Here is an 18,821-nt window from a genome sequence, read left to right on the forward strand (position 1 = left end):
CTCAACCTTTTTCCTTAGCTTCTCATGCTTTTGACACAGCAAATCTTCCTCTGAACCTGTCTTTTTTCCGGAGACAGAGTTTCACTCTGTCACCCAGGCTGGAGTGCAGTTGTGCAATTTTGGCTCACTGCAGCCTCCAACTCCTGGCCTTAAGCCATCCTCCTGCCTCAGCTTCCCAAGTAGCTGGGATTACAGGCATGCACCACCACGCTCAGCTAATTTTTAATTTTTTATAGAGATGGGGTCTTGCTATATTGCCCAGGATAGTCTTCAACTCCTGGGCTTATGCAATCATCCCGCTTTGGCCTCCCAAAGTGCTGGTATTACAGGTCTTCTGTTGAAAATTCAGGAAATTTAAAATTTTCAGAGCTATGTCCTCTAGACTTACGTGGTGGCATTCTCAAATACCACAGTACATTGGGAACATGCTGATTTCTTCATTCTAATAGAGTGTTAGTAGATGGGTTTCAGCATCATCAGTAAACTCTGGTGTAATCACACTGTCTGCAGTGCTTTTCTGTCTGCCCTAAAGTCTCTGACTGTTTTCTCCCTCAGCTTCCTGCATCTGAACTCCTAAAGCTCAGGACTGTTCCAGCTCCTGAGCCTGTTTGGATGGGGCCATGCGAAGCAGCAGCCTGAGACTCCCTGTTTTGTGAACCTTGGCATAAAAACTTGCGTAAGTCCAGACCTTGGATGTGTCTTCCTTGAGGCCAGTTTCCACAGCAGGTTCCTTACCCCAAGCCCTTACTTTATGTCCAAGTGAATAAGGAACTCTGGATCTCAGTCTGGTTTCTCTCCTTATTGGCATTATGTTGTTACCTTTGCTTCACGCCTGAGCCTGTATACCATGGGTCCCCAAACTATGGCCCGTGGGCTGTGTGCGGCCCCCTGAGGCCATTTATCCGGCCCCCGCCACACTTCAGGAAGGGGCACCTCTTTCATTGGTGGTCAGTGAGAGGAGCACAGGATGCATCCACATCCTACGCTCCTGGAGTACTGTATGTGGTGGTGCCACAAAGCACGGTGTTGCTCACGTATAGTACTACTTCCGGTGATGCGGGACGCACTCATCATGGCTCCAGAAGCGTGTCATATGATGCACATCCGGTCTGCAGTTGCGGTACCCCACATCACTGGAAGCAGTGTGAAATAACAGCAGAAGTAGGTAGAAAGGCAAAGCACTATAACCATTACTACACAGTACGATGGCCCCCATACTCCCCCAAATGTACAACAACATAATGGCCCCATAACCTCCCTTTGCCCAAAAGTCTCCCCCCACATTACTACACACTGTGTTTCCCCTATTATAAGACCCTGTCTTATATTAATTTTGCCCCCAAAAGATGGGGGCTGTCTTATTTTTAGGAGGTGTCTTATAATAGGGGAAACATGCAGCAGTGGGCTTCCCATAGAAGAGGCCCACTGCTGCTGCAGATGTCCAGGACACTGTACACACAGTGTCACAAGCTGATCATCGCCATCCCTGTAGACAGCACTGGAGGCGGTGCTGGGCCTGTGACACTGTATACCGCTGACTGGGATAGAGGAGGCAGCAGCGCTGGCTGTGAAGGGTGTCACACCTTGCATAGTCTGGCCCTCCAACGGTCTGAGGGACAGTGAACTAGCCCCCTGTGTAAAAAGTTTGGGGATCCCTGCTGTATACTTTGAAATTTTTGTGTGACTATGATAAGGATGAGTTTGAGTTCTGGAGTCAGGTGACATAATTTTTAATTCTGGCTCTACACGTTACCAAAGTGACCTCAGAAAGCTTATCAACCTCTCTACAAGCCTCAGCTTTTCCCTTCTATAAAATGTGGATAACAGTATCTCCCTTGTAGGATTGTTGAAGGATTAAGTGAAGTAATGTATGTCAAATTCATGGCATCCAATAGTTGCTTAATAAGTGTTAGCTATTGTTATTATGACTTAGATGTTGACTGTTTGATATAACCAATACAGGTAGATAGAACTCTAAGGCTCCTTATAGGTGGAGAGTACGATAGGTCCATCAGCATACGATTTAATATTTGTTAAATGAGTAAATGATGGCTATGGCCTTTTTATACAGTTAAATTTCAAATAAAAGTTTTAAGAAAGGGCCAGAGTGGTTTGTCCTTTCAAAAAAAAAACCATGTAATTTTTTTCTTTTTTTTAAAGAGATGGGGTCTTGCTGTGTTACCCAGGCTTGAGGGCAACGGCATGATCATAGCTCACTGCAGCCTACAACTCCTGGTCTCAAGTAATCCTCTGGCCTGAGCCTTCTGAGTAGTTGGGACTCTATGCACATGCCACCATGCCTGGCTAATTTTTTTATTTTTTATTTTGTAGAGACGGAAACTTGCTTTGTTGCCCAGGCTGATCTCAAACTCCTGGCCTCAAGTGATCCTTCTACCCTGGCTTCCCAAAGTGCTGGGGCTACAGGTATGAGCTGCTGTGTTTAGCCTTTGGAAATATTTTTGAATGCTTTCTGCACATAAGATCTTGTCAGTGATAGAATAAAGTACAATTTTCTACAACACTCTTCTTTTTAAAAGTATCTTAACATACTTTTAAATTTTGTATTCAAATATAAGGGGTTGTAGAAAAGTACTATAGTATGATAATACCTTGTTTTAATTCTAGATTTTTTCAGGTGGAAGTTAGTCTATGTGTCCCCATCTCTACAGGCCAAATAGCAAGCTTTCCAAGTAGTCTTCTTAAAGCCCCTCTGTTTTGATTTGCAGGGATAGGGAAAACATCCTCTAGTTTACCATCTTGGGAGAGGAGTTAGGCCTCTTAGTATACTTCAATAGTTTTCTCCCAAATCTCCTAATCTGTGACCTCTAACCCTTTTATATCCTGATGGAGCTGAGGGAGTAGGAAACACACACCGTTGTTTTTGTTGGTTTGTTTGTTTATTTATTAAGAGGGAGTCTCATTCTGTTGCCCAGGCTGGAGTGCCGTGACGCGATCTTGGCTCACTGCAACCTTTGCCTCCTGGGTTCAAGGAATTCTGCCTCAGCCTCCCTAGTAGCTGTGATTACAAGTGCGTGCCACCGTGCCTGGCTAATTTTGTCTTTTTAGTAGAAATGAGGTTTCACCATTTTGGCCAGGCTGGTCTTGAACTCCTGACATCAAGCAATCCATCCACCTTGGCCTCCCAAAGTTCTGGGATTACAGACATGAGCCACTGCACCTGGCCCACAGTTGTTTTAAAATTAAATTGTTTATTTGGAGATGGTTGTAGATTTCACACGCAGTTGTAAGAAATAGTAGAGACATATCCCTTCTACCCTTTACCCAGTTGCCCTGCAGTGGTAACCTTTTGCAAAACTATAGTGCGATCTCACAGAAAGGAAATGGTCATCAACCCAGTCAAGATACAGAACAGCTGTGTCATCATAAGGTCCTTTAGTTAGACGTGCAGGCTGCTGGGGACCTTTTTAGTCTGCACTCATTGGTGTTTCTGGGTTGCCAGCTCCTCCAGCTGCTAGTCTGGGATGTATGTGGCAAAAAGGAAAGCAAGCAGACCCCCCTGTTATTCCCTAGCTGGTCTGTCTTCTCTCCAACTTTCAGAATCTTTTGATTGTTTTAGATATAATTTCCAGGGATTTTAGTTGCGCTTGGTGGGAGGGATAGGAAAAAATATGTCAACTCCATCTTCCCAGAAGTAAAAGTCTAAAATCAGCCGTTTAGAATCACCCGTTTTGCCAGGTCATGGCATAGCCTTTGTGCCTCACTTGAAATTTATTATCTCAGTGCTTCAGACAGAATTTCCTATTGGCATCTAGTTACCTGCACGTGAAGAAGAAAGCGCTGCAAAATGCAGTATGTTTGCAACACAACCAATTATGAAAAGAGCCTGGGTTTTCTTTGTCTTAGTAACAATGCATAAAGATGTTCCTAAATTACTCTCTTTCTGGCTTCAGGGAGATCATTCTGGAAATATAGGTCTTGGGAAAATTATTAAAGAAGTGATGGAGTTCCACTGCTGAAAAAAATGAATATTTTTGTTGTGTTTTTTTTCCCACCTGTTATAACCAGAGGGCTATTCTAGTAACAGGGCAGCCAGAGTGTAGAGAGTCGGGGGCTGCAGCCAGTTTGCACAGCTTGTGAAATATGGTTGTTTTCAGAAATTCTTCAAGGTGGTAATTGAACATAGCCATTATTAAAAATTGAATTACATAAAGTTTCAATAAATTATATCACAAAAAAGTAGTAAATATTCAAAATCCACTACTTCTTAGTTGTTTTACCACATTTCCCTACTAGGTCCTTGAGATTATTTCCATCTCTTGTATCTCTGTAGAGGAAAGTCTATATAATGGCATCTGACTGTGCATCTCTTCTTACCTAATCTACTGTTAAGATTCTCTGCATTCAATGATGCCGCATGGGTAGCCTGCAATCAGCCATGGTGGGAGTACTTATGCCACAGAAATTGGAAAAAATGTTACGAATCAGGGCTTTACCTCTGGACAGTGTGTGGTTAAACGTTTTCTAGAACACCGCTGAATATAAGCCATTTTTTCCTAGATTCTCTCTGTTCCTAAAGATTATTATTTTTTTGTATTCTTCAAAACCTGCCTTATTCTCAGGAGCTTTTGAACTTGTAGACCTAAATTATTTGCATTTTATATAATGTAACAGCAAGATAAGAGCGAGTATTTCTTTAACCTTCATAATCCACAGTGGGAAACAGATAGATGTTTTCTATTATTCTGCCTTTTGAGGAAGCCTTGCCAATGGAGCCGATGCTATGTTCAGATTAACTGTGTGAACAGAAGGGGTGGGGGAGGGCGAAGACAAATGACTTGCTTCTCCAATACAGCTGCTCTGGCTATTGTCTTTAATTACACTCCTCCTGGACTGATAAGGAACAGGGCTTCTGACAGCTGTGAGAAGCTACCACACCACCAAACCCTAATATTTCTTTTTGGATATAAGCAATGTCTTATGTATTAAGCAACATGGACATGAATTATTTTTGATAATTGTGATTGGCTGTGTTGCTAGTATGCCTAGGGCCTCAATTTTCTTCAAGTGACATGGCTTCTCTTTAGTTTGCCCTCATACCTTCAGTGAGGCAGGAGGTCATAGTGGTTTGAATGTAGATGTGTTTTTCTAGCTTCTCAGCGTATTCCTTATTCACATGTCTTCTTATTTGTCATGTAAAAATATGCCTGTATCTGTTTAAAAACGTGACTGATAGCTATGACTTATCTAGGTGAATTTTCCTTCCCAGTTTAGCAATAATTCTCTGAGGCTCTTTTGAATATCCCCGTAGTATTGTGAATCCAAAGCAAAGGCATATGACACAGAGAACATGTGGTTTTTAATTTTTTTTTTTTAGTAGGAAAAAAAGCTAGCAGAACTGCACTTTTCAGCCTTTTATCGCTGTCATCCTCACCTCCATTGTGGCAAATGGTCAAATGCCAAAGCAAACAATGTGATAGACAAATGTATTACTGTCTGTTCCAGGGGAGTATTACCTGAGGGAAAAGGTACAACTATGCTCCTGTTCTGAGCTACAGGGTTGAAATATTTAAGAAATGAAAGTACCTGATGAGTTAGTTTACTGTAGTGTTTCAATTAAGAATCTACCAAATGTCATTAAAAAGACCTGTGTCCTATTATAGTATTCTAGAATAACCTATACAAAAGTGGGCAGGAAGTAATTAAACATTTTATTTTGGATTAATAGAGGGTGTTTCAAAGGAAATGTTCTTCCCTCTATGTTTCTCTCCAGTGAGGGAGTCATTTTAACTTTCCATTGAAAGTGGATATGCACTCTTTACATGGCAGGGTCTTTGAAATAAGCTAATCCTGCTGCCAGAGCTCAGCTACAGACCTGGGGATAAACCGGGGCCAAGACAGCCCAGCGTGGAGAGCCAGGGAGCTCTACCTCAAGCAGCATTGCCCAGAACTCATAAGAGGGAAGCAAAACCAGTTGTGTAGGGATTTAGGATATGACAAAATGAGCTCTTTGAATAAGCAGAGAGTCAAGTCCTCATAATAAGAGCCTTGGAGTAAATATAAGCCATCTAGACATCCCAGCAGGGAACAGGCCAGCCCAGCTGGGATGGGCACCACAGATACTAAGCCATTCAGGAGAGGGTCCAGAGAGAACCACTTGAAAAAGTCTGGCCAGTCCCTGGCCCTGCTAGTTAATTCAGGCAAGTGTACTCGTTAAGCTTGTGGGCTCAAGAGTCAGATTAACAGGTTTATATCCTGGATCTGCCAAGTAACAGGTGTGTGAACTTGTCTTTTTAAAACTCAGTTATGTTATCTATAAAATAAGAAAAATGCTATAACACAACTCATGTAAAGTTCTTAGAGAAGTTTTAGAACCTAGTAAATTCTCCATAATGTTAGCTATACAAATGCTAATGCAATTATTTTATTATTAGTTCTATAGTGAAAGGAGACTATTATCAGAATCCATTCTAAAATTTTACAGCTTTTAGTATATTAGTATATTTAGTGAACTGTATCTTATTCTCATTACAAAATGAAGGTTTAAGAGTTTCCCACAAATCCTTTTATACTCTTTATAGTGTTCCTAAGCAGAAAATCCTTAGGGTGTTATTCTACATTGATATCTACCACAGGAGGATCTGCCCTGAGTATTGGACTGGCCAGAGTGGAAAGTAGAGTCATATAAGCAGCCTCCTTACAGAATGCAGACTTAACAAAGCTTGTTTTCGTCTGAATTTGCTACCAGTTAATTTAGTTTGGATCTTTATGTGTCCCTCATGTGTAGTGAGGTAGCATCTGAGAATACAGTGAGGATACAGTGACAAAGCAAGAAGTGTCTTGCTCTCTTTTCCTTATTCATAATGTATTCATTGTCTCATGGATTCACTAATTGATTGATTCATTCATTTATTCATTCACCTATGGTGCCTGACCAGTCACTCCCTGCACTAGTATTATAATATCTATTTTCAAGAATTTCACATCCAGTAGAGGTGACAGAAAGAGCAAGCAGGGAAAAAAATATAGTGGTACTTACTACATATAATGACAGTGAAGGCATCTGGTAATAATGACTAGATAAGGGTGGCTCCTAACTGTAATGACAGGTCCTGGCAAAAATTTTGCTCATGCAGGAAATACTTGTTGACTACCTACTATGTACCAGAAAATTTTAAAAAGACCTGGGCATAGAACAGTAAAGAAGACAAGACTCCTGCTGTCATAACTTTTACAGTCTTCTAGGCGGAAGCAGAATAAACCACCAGGAAAAATATCAAATATGAATATATATTATAAAAAGAATTAAGAGATAGAGTTTGGGGAATAATTGGATAGCTGTTTTATATAGAGTGATCAAAAAAGCCTCCCTGAGATGGTGAGGTTTGAAATGAGACCTAAAGGTTGAGAAAGAAAATCAGGAGAAAAGCATTTTAGGTGGAGAGAAAAGTTAGTGAAACTGTCCTGATGCAAAATGGAATTGACATGTTCCAAAAGCCAGTGTGGCTAGTGCAACGCAAGCCAGATACAAGACAAGAATAGAGTGAGGAGGATGCAGGAAAGTCTCTGAAAGCTGGCATAAGAAGGTTGACTTTCATTCTAAGTGCAATGGGAAGCCATTGATGGGTTTTAAGTAGGGGCGTGACATGGCCTAATTTGCATTTTAAAAATGTACGTCTAGCTACTGTGTGGGGAATAGATTCTTAAGGTGGTTGCAATATTCCGTATGAGAAATGGTGGTAGCCTGGACTGCCGAGGAAGCAATGGAGATGGAGAGATGCAAATGCACTCGGGGTGTGATTTGAAGGTAGAATTGAAAGGATTTGCTCATAGGCTGGATGTGTGGACTGAGGGAAAGAGGAATGAATGCCAGTAAGTTTTTAGGTTTTTGATAGGAGCATCTGGTTGGGTGACAGTGTAGTTTCCAGAGATGCAGAAGCCTGGGGAAGAAGCAAAATGTGTGTGTGTATCTTTTTTTTTTTTTTTTTTTTAGGAGGTGCTGGTGTGTGGAATGAGATGGTAAAATTAGGGGTTCTCATTTGGATATTTGGCTGTGTGGAGTTTAGGATATTTATTCAACACACAAGATGGAATATGCCTTATCCACTTTTGGGACTGGTATGGGAACTGGCACATTCTAGGTTGGGTCAATAACTATGGTTGGATGAAAGAATGAATGAGTGGATGGTGGCCTATTCTGGACCCTCATTCTTATTAGATGCTGCCTTATCACACATGAGGAGTACAGGAAGATGTAGACAAACTCAAAAGGCAATATATTCAGACAAAAATAGGCTCAGGTACACCTGTATTTTGTAATTGTTTTGGCTCATAAGTAGTAATTTGGATATAAGAATCTGGAATCCTGAGGAGAGGTCGGAATTGCTGAGATAGATTTGGTAGTCTTATAATACAGATTTTTTTTTTCAAGCTATAGAACATTGTGAGGTCCCTTAGGAAGAATGTATAGAAAAAGAAGGAATTGGAGGCTGGGTGTGGTAGCTTACACCTGTAATCTCAACACTTTGGGAGGCCAAGATGGGTGGATCACCTGAGGTCAGGAGTTCTGCACAAGCCTCGCCAACATGGTGAAACTCCATCTCTATTAAAAACACAAAAATCAGCAGGGTGTGGTGGCACATGCCTTTATTCCCAACTACTTGAGAGGCTGAGGCAGGAGAATCGCTTGAGCCCGGGAGGTGGAGGTTGCAGTGAGCCGAGATTGTGCCACGGGACTCCAGCCTGGGCAACAGAGTGAGATTCTGTCTCAAAAAAAAAAAAAAAAAAAAAAAAGGAAAGAATTGGGATCTGTAGTAACATCCTATTGCTGCTGCAACAAATTTAGTAGCTTCAGACAACACAAATGTGTTATTTTATAGTTCTGGATGTCAGAAGTCCCAACTGTGTCTTACTGGGCTGAAATCAAGATGCTGGCAGAGCTGAGCTCCATCCGGACACATTAAGGCAGAATGCTTCCTCTCACCTTTTGAGGCTAACTGAATTCATTGGCTTGTGGCCCTTCCTCCATATTTAAAGTACATCATTCTCACCTCTATTTCCACTGTCACATCTTTTTCTGACTCTGACTCTCCTGTTTCCCTCTTTCCCTTATAAAGATGTTTATGATTTCATTGGGCCCACCTGGATTATCCAGGATTATTTCCCTATTTCCTTAATTACACCCACAAAGTCCCTTTTGCCATGTAAAGTAAAACATTTACATGTTCTGGGGATCAGGATGTGAACAACTCTGGGAGCCATTATTTTGCCTATGACAAGACCCAGAACTGATTCCTGGAGAGCTCCTATGAGGCTGAACAGAGAAGCATCCAGCAAAGGAGAAGAGGGGCCAGTGAGAGAAGAGGAAAACCAGGAGTATGTGGTGCCACAAAAGCCGAAGGTAGCCAGTTTTAAGAACCAGGGAGTGATCTGCTGCTGATGGCCAGTGCTGCTGAAAGGTCAAGCAAAAGGTGACAAGGGAGCTTGAATTTGGCCATCAGGAGATCTTGAGTGACCTGGCACAAGTGGTCTCATTTGAGTGGTCTAAACGAAGGCTGAGAAGTGCCTCAAGGTGAGAATGGGAAGTGAGGAAGTGAAATAGCGACTTCAGAAAAACTTCAAGAAATGAGGTGGTAGCTGGAAGGAGACATAGAATCAAGAGATCCTTCCCTTCTTTCCTTTCTTCCTTCTCTCCCTTCCTTCCTTCCTTCCTTCCTTCCCCTCCCTCCGTCCCTCCTTTCTTCCTTCCTTCCCCTCCCTCCCTCCTTCCTTTGTTCCTTCTTTCCTTCCTTCCTTCCTACCCACTGCTTCTGTCCCTCCCTTTTTCATTTTTTTTCTTTCTCCTCGCCTTTCTTCTCCTCCCCGTCTCTCTGTCTTTGTTTCTTTCTTTCAAGACAGTAGTCACTAGAGGATGCTCATGCTAATGATAATGGTGAAGTAGAAAGGGAGAAACAGAAGATGCAGGAGAGAGAGGGGAATTTCTTGGGAAGGTAACGAGGAGGAAATCCAGATTCCAAGTGGAATAAATGGCATTTGGTAGGAGTTGGGACCACATCTGTTGTAATGGGAGGGAGGGCAGAAGGTAACTGTCTGTTGGCTTTGAGTTTGGCTGTAAATAATGAAAACCCCTATTAAAGTGGTTTAAACAAGGATAGGTTTTAATTTTCTTCTGTAACAGTAAGTGTAGAAGAGGCCATTCTTGGCTGGAGCACTGACTCAAAGTGCCTTCTGTCTTCCTTCTCTGCTGTTTAGTGTGTAGTTTCCTTACAGTTACAAGACAGTGGCTCTGTTTCTAAGCTTTGAGTTTGCCTTTTAGTTAGAATAATGGGCAAAGAAAAAGAGCAAAGGGCAGAGGGTAAAAGGAGCATGCCAGCTGAGTCTGGTTCTTTTTTGAAAAGCATCTTCAGAAGCTCCTCCCAGTCACCTCCTTTACATCTTATTGGCCAGGTTTCATGAACATCTCTAGTAGCATGGGAAGAATTTTTTAGCTAGGAAGAAGGAAGAATGGATATTGAGTAAGCCATTAGCCATTTCTGCTGCTTTAACATTGTCAACTGTAACATTTTTGTGTAGAAAAAGGATTAAGAGGTCTTTCATTCAAGATCACTTCTTCCAACAAAGTTGGGGCTTTAAAAATAGAGTTAACTCTTTTGTAAAGAACTATGATGACCGGTGTTCTATAACCTTTATAGAAACCATAGTAATGTTTGATTTATGCACTCAAGAAGCTTTTCTTCTGTCTCAGAATTTCCTCTCAGATGTAATTTAACTCCATTTCTTTTTGTTCAATCTTCCAGAGAGATGGAGTAAAACCAGTCAGCATCCATCAATTACCTGGACCCTTGAAATAGCATGAACTAACAATCCTTCAATAAATCAGTGAGAAGAGGCATTGGGAGATGAAATATAGGTATAATTCTCTTACAGCTTATTGAGGGAATTAGGGAAATACAAAATGAGGAAATGTGCACAATACTTCTATTGGAAAAGAACTGGTTGGAGTGAATTTTTGTACAAATGGGGAGGGGGTATTATATACGGCTTTTATTGATAGGTATGAAAATTTGAACACATATAATAATGAAAATATTCTAGATATTCTAAAACACTGCAGAAAGACATTTGCAAGCCAAGAGAAAATGGTTTGGCAGCATTGAGGTATCACCCAGGAGGAAGGAGAGACAAGAGCATGGTGCTTTAGTAAAGGCAATTCTGTATCTGAATTAACCGAGGTTGCCGTGTGTCAGTGTCTTCTGACAGTTGGTGTTTTTCTGGATTAGTGGTTTTATTTCCCATGTATGCTCATTGGCAGGGTAAAGGCTAATATCAGGCAGTCATTATAAAAGGGAAACACTTAAAAATGTCATCTTTTGGTTGATTTTCCAAGTACTGTATGCTTTAAAAAATAGAAACCAATGTCCTTTGAAATTAATGTTTTTCCTTTACATGCTATTCTTGGCCCAACTACCAGACTAGAAAATTACTACTCTCTTCTTCTCTCTCACTACATTCTTCAATTTTGGAACTCTTTAAAAAAGTGTTAGGAAATGGTTCCACAATCCCAGAAAATTCTAGTTAGTATGAACTGTTCTTCCTCATCCCCCACACATGCGCACATGCTGCAGCAGAGTGATGGCTACGTTCACTCTGAACCTGAACTCCCATGTTACACATGCATGCATGCCAGCATGCACACAGGCATACACACCTCTATCATAATGGAGCTGAGTGTAAAAAGTCTGTCTATCACTAATGAGACTTGCTCACAGTAGATTCTAATTAGAAGAATTAGGGAAATTCTAATGAATATCAGACACTTTGATTTTTGATTGATTTGTTAGCAGACATTAAATTCCTATTTGGAAATGGAAAAAACCTTTAATTTTAAGCACTTTGCAGACTGCTTTTCGTCACTGACCACATCTTCATGGCCTTGAGAAGGTGATATTTGAGCTAGTGTTGAAGGATTTTGACAAGAGGGAAGGGAAAAACAGCCTTTCAAGCAAAGGCTGAAGACAATGGGTCAGAAATGTGGACATGTGTAGGAAGACAAGACATTGCATGGTAGACAGAGCAAATGGCAAGTAATCTGATGAGGCTTTGGGTAATGCAGTGATGGGACAGGAAACTGGGGATATACGTTGGAACAAGGTTTTGGAAGGCCTTAAATGAGACTGAGAAGTTTAAATTTTATTTGTTAGGCAGGAAGATTTTTGAAGGTAGAAGTGATCTGATTCATATATTGGGCAGATAATTTATAAAATAACAAACAATTGTAGTGTACAGAATTCTTAGATGTGTATGGAGTTTTAGAGTTTCTGTAGCTTTTCTACCTACTTTAAAAGCATTTGGTCCTGCAGAATGAAGTACATAAGGCCCTATATGGAATTGGGATTGAGAATGTATGCCATATGAAGACTGATCACTGGAACTGACCCTGATTATTTGATGGGTTCTGTAGAGGGTGTAGATATATATTGTCTCCACAGGAAAGGCAGAAGCTTTGGATTAATTTAATTTCTCCGAAAAGTCTTGAAAAGTTATTAAGATGGGAAACATAAGTAGAGAACTATTTAGCAAACATCAAAATTATCATTTCTGAAAATAACTATTTCAAAAATTTGATGTATTACCTTTTATTTCTGCTACACATATTTATCCATCCATCCATCCATCCATTTCATTTGATACAACAAAAATGTATAGCTATTATGGTAGATTATATAGATACAAGGTCATAAGAGCTCAGAATATGCCATTCCAAAATGTGCCACTCCGGCATGAGGATTATTTTGAGCTGAAGGCCATAGAGAAGAAGCAGATATCCGAAAAACCCTCTGCTTTCTCCCTATTTTCCTACAAGCAGTACATAGATTATAAAGACAAAGTTGTCTTCCCTCTCTAACAGGGAGGACAGAGATTAGCCACTGAAGATAACTTTTGAGTTTTAACAGCCTGGAGATGGCACCAGAGGAATCTGTAGAACAAACTTTACTAAATAACCTGAATCCGCCATTTATTTGCCTTCCCCAAGTTTGCCACCCCTAGAGGCTCAAAATTCGTTTCCTTTGTCTTGGCTCTTCTCTAAAAATTTACTGTTCTCTGTTAAAGATACTCTATGAGCTGGAATTTAAAGCCACTTTTTTTTTAAAAGGCAAAAACACATGTAATTTTATTTTTGTTTAATTTTAAGCTTGCCAACTTCTTTCCCTGAACAGCATTTGTCTTGTTTTTATACCCACCTACCCTTATATTAGAAACTTACTGCAAACTACTTAGTGATTCCACTTTGAATTTATAGTCGTACGACTAAGATGTTTTGAATATAAGCCTACCCATATGCCAGATACAAATTTCAGGAACTCTTAATGTCTCTTCTTTTACAGAAATTCTAACTCTATCCTGACGTAATTAGGTTGATTAAGAAAATTAAAAGGTTAGGGGCCAGAAAACTAACTTACACAAATACAACAAAAGGAAAAGGTTTTCCAAGTACCTCTATGCAATGGGAAATATTTCTTTCAAGTACCAAGTCAATTTCTTCAACTGTACAATGTATTCTAATTTAATGGTTTTCAAATATAATATAGTAACAACAAAATGTAATAAAATTAAGACTATAAGAAAACAGAGTAAATGGTATAATTCAAATAATGACTAAAACAAAATGGCATTATGGATGTTGTAATCAATATATAATTATATATTTAAATTTTACTTTACACCCGTAAGATCACAGTTAAGGTTGTTAACCATAATTTCAAATTTTATTACCAGTCATTTGTGCTATTTTATCACACTTGAAAATATCACTCTTATTTTTTACCTTAAACGGTGATCTATAAATTTGTTTAGACCATAATAATTAAGGACCTTTTCTTTTCTTCTTCAGGATAATTTTTAAAAATGAATGATATATTGAACATACTACTAAAGAAACTTTACTTTTTGATTATGGTCTCTACATTGAAGATCTGTAGGAATTTTTCTAATTAATTCTCAGATCTTTCCATGACGTCTCTGTTCATAGAAATATCATCTTTGAAATAATTTGTGTGACTACTTTACAAATCAAAAATGGATTCACATGACAGAATTATCCTAATCACTAATTTAACAGATTCCTAGATATTTTCTATATCAGTTTTCTTGATTATGTCAATAATATAAACACACTCTTAATAGAACAGAATATTTAATTACATCAGTTTCCTATCGACCCACCAAAATCACTTAACAATTATATTGGCCATTTCCACTGGTCTGCAGGAGGCTCTTCCACTAATGGCTCCCTTGTTTTCCACTGCACCGTTTTTCTTGCCAGACTTAGTTCATGTTCAGCCTGAAGAATCACCTCTTCTAACTGACCACCTTGAAGCTGGTCTTCTAATTTTTGAACATCTGGTTCCGCTTTAACCATAGCCAGCTTCTCATTTATAATCTGTTCTGTATATTTTCTATATGCTGCATTTTTAGGGATATCCTCAAGAACATCAAGAATCTTTGTGTACAATATTCTTAGCCTCTCGTGTGGAGTATTGCACACAGCCAATCCCACAAGGCCAGTGGTCTTCTTCAGCACACCCGCCATGATAGCCTTAAGCTACTTTTTGAGAATCCCTCATTCCCTGGGTATTTCCCATGTATATGTGAAATATTCATGTTAATAGACTGCTATATTCCCCTCTCGTTAACCTGTTTTTTTTTTTTTTTTTTAACATGGGTCCATTATAGCTAATAACCCGGAAAGGGTAGAGGAGAAAATTATTTTTTTCTCTCTTGCAAGGTAGATAAGACAAATATAGTTCCTGTTCTTCTGGGACTTATGGTTTAATTTATTCTTTTTGCACAATTATAATCATGTAATAACCACATCTGTTTCTTTAAATTAACATTTTCTAATTATTATCATTATATCATTTGCACTTGCTATGCCATTATAGATGTATTATTTGCATATTATTTTCCCTTGTGGGTGTATCATGTATTTTTTCTGTTGTTAGATATTTAGATGGCTCTCATTTTTAAAAATTGTAAGTGATGTGATTGTCAACAATATACATTTTTTCCTACATTTTAGATTTTTTCCTTAGAAAAGATTCCTGCAAGAATTACAGAGCCAAAGGAGTAAATATTGATTAAGCTTTTATAGGGAGCATTGCTTAAGTAAAGGTTGGTGGACACGGATTCTTTATTCAGCAGTCTAAGAATAAGCCCATCTCACAGCAACCTCACCATACTGGGTACTAATTACTATTAAAAATTAATTTGACAAGTGAAAAAAGGTAGCCAGTATCTTCATTAGAAAGGATTATTAGATGACTCCATTTGTCAGAACATGCAAGGGGAGATCTTGTGCTTTTGTGAACTTCTTGTAAATGGGGGTATGCCAATTCAGCCTGTATAATTATGTGATTATTAGTCTAGAACCACTCCAAAGTCTTTATTCCTAAAGTATTTTTATTCTCTTCTGTGGTAGTGGTCTAAAGTTAGCTCTATGAAAATGTGCTATTTTATTGATAATGGAGAGAAGGTCATTTAATAGGGAAACAAAGTATGTGTAAAAAAACTTTAAGTAATGCAAATAGTATGTATTAGTTTGGTGCAAAAGTAATTGCAGTTTTTGCCATTACTTTCAACAGGAAAAAACTGCAGTTACTTTTGCACCAACCTAACAATTAGAAACTGTAAAGAGGCTTGTTATATTTAGTGAAAAGAACCGCCAAAAAGAAACAGAAGTACCTGCAAAGCAGAAAAGAAGCAAACCAAACACTCAGCAGTTCCAAGGAAAACAATGGGTCACCGGCACCAGGGCTTCAGATACCGATATGGAATAAGTATTAATTGCTACGTTAGAAGAGAAACAGCCAAAAAATATGTGAACAAGGCTGGGCCCTAGAGGTACTAATGGCAGTGGAAACGGTTGCCATGACAACAGCAAGGAAAAGTCAACCAAAGGGATTACTAATACATATGAGTGTAAATGTGACTGACATTGAATAATGTGAGCCAATTCCCTGGCAGATTCCAGCACTATTTTTGAACCTGAAAAAAAAATGTTTTAGCATTTATCACATTCAGATTTTATTGTGTGGATTTTATGGCAAGGGGTAACTAACTTTTTTATAAGAGGTGGGCTTAATTTTAAAAATAGCTTTTATTATAAGAATAACCTAGGAACTCTAAAGGATATTTTCAAAAGACAAAAGCAATTGCTTGTCATCTTCCCCATCAATACAGCAGCTTACCTTTTTCTTCTCTATTTCCGACTGCATTTTTATATAACTGTAATCCTAGTATTCTGACAGTTTTGTATTCTGCTTTTATTATTTAACCTCATATCTATAGCATTTTCCACATTTTAAATTCATCTTCGTAATTATCAGTTAAAATTTTTGCACAATAGTTAATTAACTGCATTGTGTCATATACCTAACCGTTCACCGGTTAGAAGGTATTTATGTATTTTTGACAAGTTGAGTTATAGGCAATGCAGAGGGAACAGGTAAAGTTTAGATTAGGATTACTGAAATGCTGGCTTTCAACATTACAGAGAGTTGAGCTTGTGTTTGGGATATCATGCGTTACAATATGCAAATATCTGTGAGCTGGAGGGTGGGAGGGGTCAGCAGTTCTCGATTATTAGGTGGTGCTGACAATTAATAGGATAGGGAAGAATGCATTTCTCATTATGCTGCATATTGCTTTATAATGCACATCTGCTCCCATACCTTGGGCTCTGCTGCAATCCCCTAGTGTTTTTCTGAAAGACCATTTTTTACCCCAAATGAATCTGTCCATAATAATTATTATGGCAGAAGTTAAAAAACAAAACAAAACAAAAAAACCTCAGCTAACATGATTGTTCTCTTGTAGTCTGCAGTGAAGAAAAGTAACCATATATCATAGAATGACAATTATCCCTTGCATTTACAGTAAATCAGGTATCTTTTTCATCATGTATTGGAAAGGTTTCTGCTTGGCTTCATATGTTGTATCATTCATCTTGTTTTGTGTACATAATGGCACTGTTGGCTCTGAATGACTACATCAGTGTTTCAGGTTGTTAATAGATCCATTTGCTTCTGTGAGTAGGCCTTCTGAATGTATGGCAGTTTCTACTAGCAGCTTGCATGATTAGCAAATCAAAGGACAGCCCCATAAGTCACTACATGTAGATGTACTACTTGAACTTGGGAAATTCAGTGCCAGCTTAATACCACTGATGATGGATTAATGGCAGATGGAAAGTGGAAGCAATTGTTATCAAAACTACTGTTTTGACACTAAAGAGTTGGGTTAATTCAAATTGACTAAAGGATGTTGGTTTTGTGTAATTGTCATTAAAATACACGATGAATAATTATAAATTAGCATTTTGCATTCCAATTAGTTATTTGGCTAAAAGGAAGAATAGAAGGATTTGAGGAAGTACAGAAATACGTGTAAAGGGGTTAGGAGAATGGGATATTCACCGAGGAAAGCAAACAAAGAAACAAGGCCAGGAAATTGGTCCCAATAATTAGCCACGTTCATTTAGGAAATTTTTTTGGATACTCAGCATTGTTAGCTAACTGTGCTGGGATTTGAGATCTGTGCTGGGATTTCTTCTGTGTTCATAGATGCCTGTGGACAACATTTGAGAATCTGACTTTAAATTTCTGCCACTTTGTTTAGGACACTTTGAAGTCAAAAAATAACTGCTTCTTTTTCTCAAACCAGAAAGGCCCATAAATATGACTTTCAATTTAATGTGATGAACATATTCTTGTCTTAGTTTACACTGCTATAACAAACTACCTTAGACTGGGTGGCTTATAAACAACAGAAATTTATTTCTTGTGGTTCTGGAGGCTGGGACATCCTAGATTTGGTATTGGGTGAGAGCTTACTTTCTAGTTCATAGACACTCGTGTTGTCTGTGTCCTGACATGACAGAATGGGCAAGAGAGCTTCCCGGGGTTCCTTTTATAAGGGCACTAATCCTAATTCCACCCCCATGACCTCATTACGTCCTGAAGGTCCCACATCCTAATGCTATCCCATTGAGGGTTAGGAGTTCAACCTATGATTTTTTTGGAGGGACACAAAAATTCACTCTGCACCCTATCCTAGTGCTATGGTAGGAAGCTCAAATCCTGAGGAAAGGGCGATTCAATTTCTCATTGTGAGAGAAACAGCAAAGAGTGAAGAGGGACCCCAAAGATCTCAGATGTAAGGGTTGGGAGGAAGGAAGGATTAGAGCAGTGATTTTCAAACTTTGGCCACAACTCACAGTTGCACATTTTACATAGCTATCCAGTGTGAGTGTGCATGTATAATACCCAAACAAACATTTTTAATAAAAATTCTTATCCTTACTGTTTAAGACTGGTATCTTTTCATCAAACACAGCACCATCAGTCTACTGACAAGGCAACATACTGATTAATTAATCAGATTAATTAATCTGATTTTTCCTGACAATGACTCTAAACAGATAGTATTTTACTCTTTTCCAGATAAGGAAACTGGGGCTCTGAGAGATGAGTTAGCTGGCAGTTAAGGAAAGGAGCAGAAGTATGGGTCTGTCTCTAAGAGGTAAGTATCTGCTTACTATCTGAGCTGAGCCATCCTCCACTGTGCGAACTGGCCTTTTCCCTCAGTTTGGTTCTGACATTTTATTAGCAATGAAAGAGGAGAAAGATGATCAGCTAACTGTGATATTCAAGGAACTTCTCAGAAACCCAGGCTTTCAGAGATAATATGGCAGCCACAAAGCCCTGTGATTCAATGCTTAGGCTCCATGAGGCAGACCGCCTGGTCTGACTGCAGCTAGTGCTTGACTTAACGACCACGATTGGTTCCGACAGACCGGTTGTAAC

General features: G+C 39.1%; 1 protein-coding gene and 1 long non-coding RNA gene across 2 annotated transcripts; one reads left to right on the top strand and one right to left on the bottom strand.

Annotated features, from left to right (window-relative positions):
* Positions 1 to 568: 568 nt before the first annotated feature.
* LOC141582875 (uncharacterized) lies at positions 569 to 18,512 on the top strand. Its single transcript, XR_012515782.1, has 4 exons — positions 569 to 676; positions 2,332 to 2,424; positions 10,755 to 10,867; positions 18,459 to 18,512. It is a non-coding gene; the product is annotated as an uncharacterized LOC141582875 (long non-coding RNA).
* Positions 14,136 to 14,548, bottom strand: LOC101035220 (NADH dehydrogenase [ubiquinone] 1 alpha subcomplex subunit 5-like). The gene has a single exon (XM_003940092.4). The coding sequence runs from the start codon at positions 14,546 to 14,548 to the stop codon at positions 14,198 to 14,200; it is 351 nt and encodes a 116-aa protein (XP_003940141.1). The 3' UTR covers positions 14,136 to 14,197.
* Positions 18,513 to 18,821: the final 309 nt, after the last annotated feature.

This window comes from Saimiri boliviensis, chromosome 2 (assembly GCF_048565385.1).
Source record: "Saimiri boliviensis isolate mSaiBol1 chromosome 2, mSaiBol1.pri, whole genome shotgun sequence".
Classification (NCBI taxonomy): Eukaryota; Metazoa; Chordata; class Mammalia; order Primates; family Cebidae; genus Saimiri; species Saimiri boliviensis.

Bases quoted from the DNA above. Each gene is read 5' to 3' on its own strand.
- LOC101035220 (XM_003940092.4), bottom strand. From the start codon at position 14,548: ATGGCGGGTGTGCTGAAGAAGACCACTGGCCTTGTGGGATTGGCTGTG.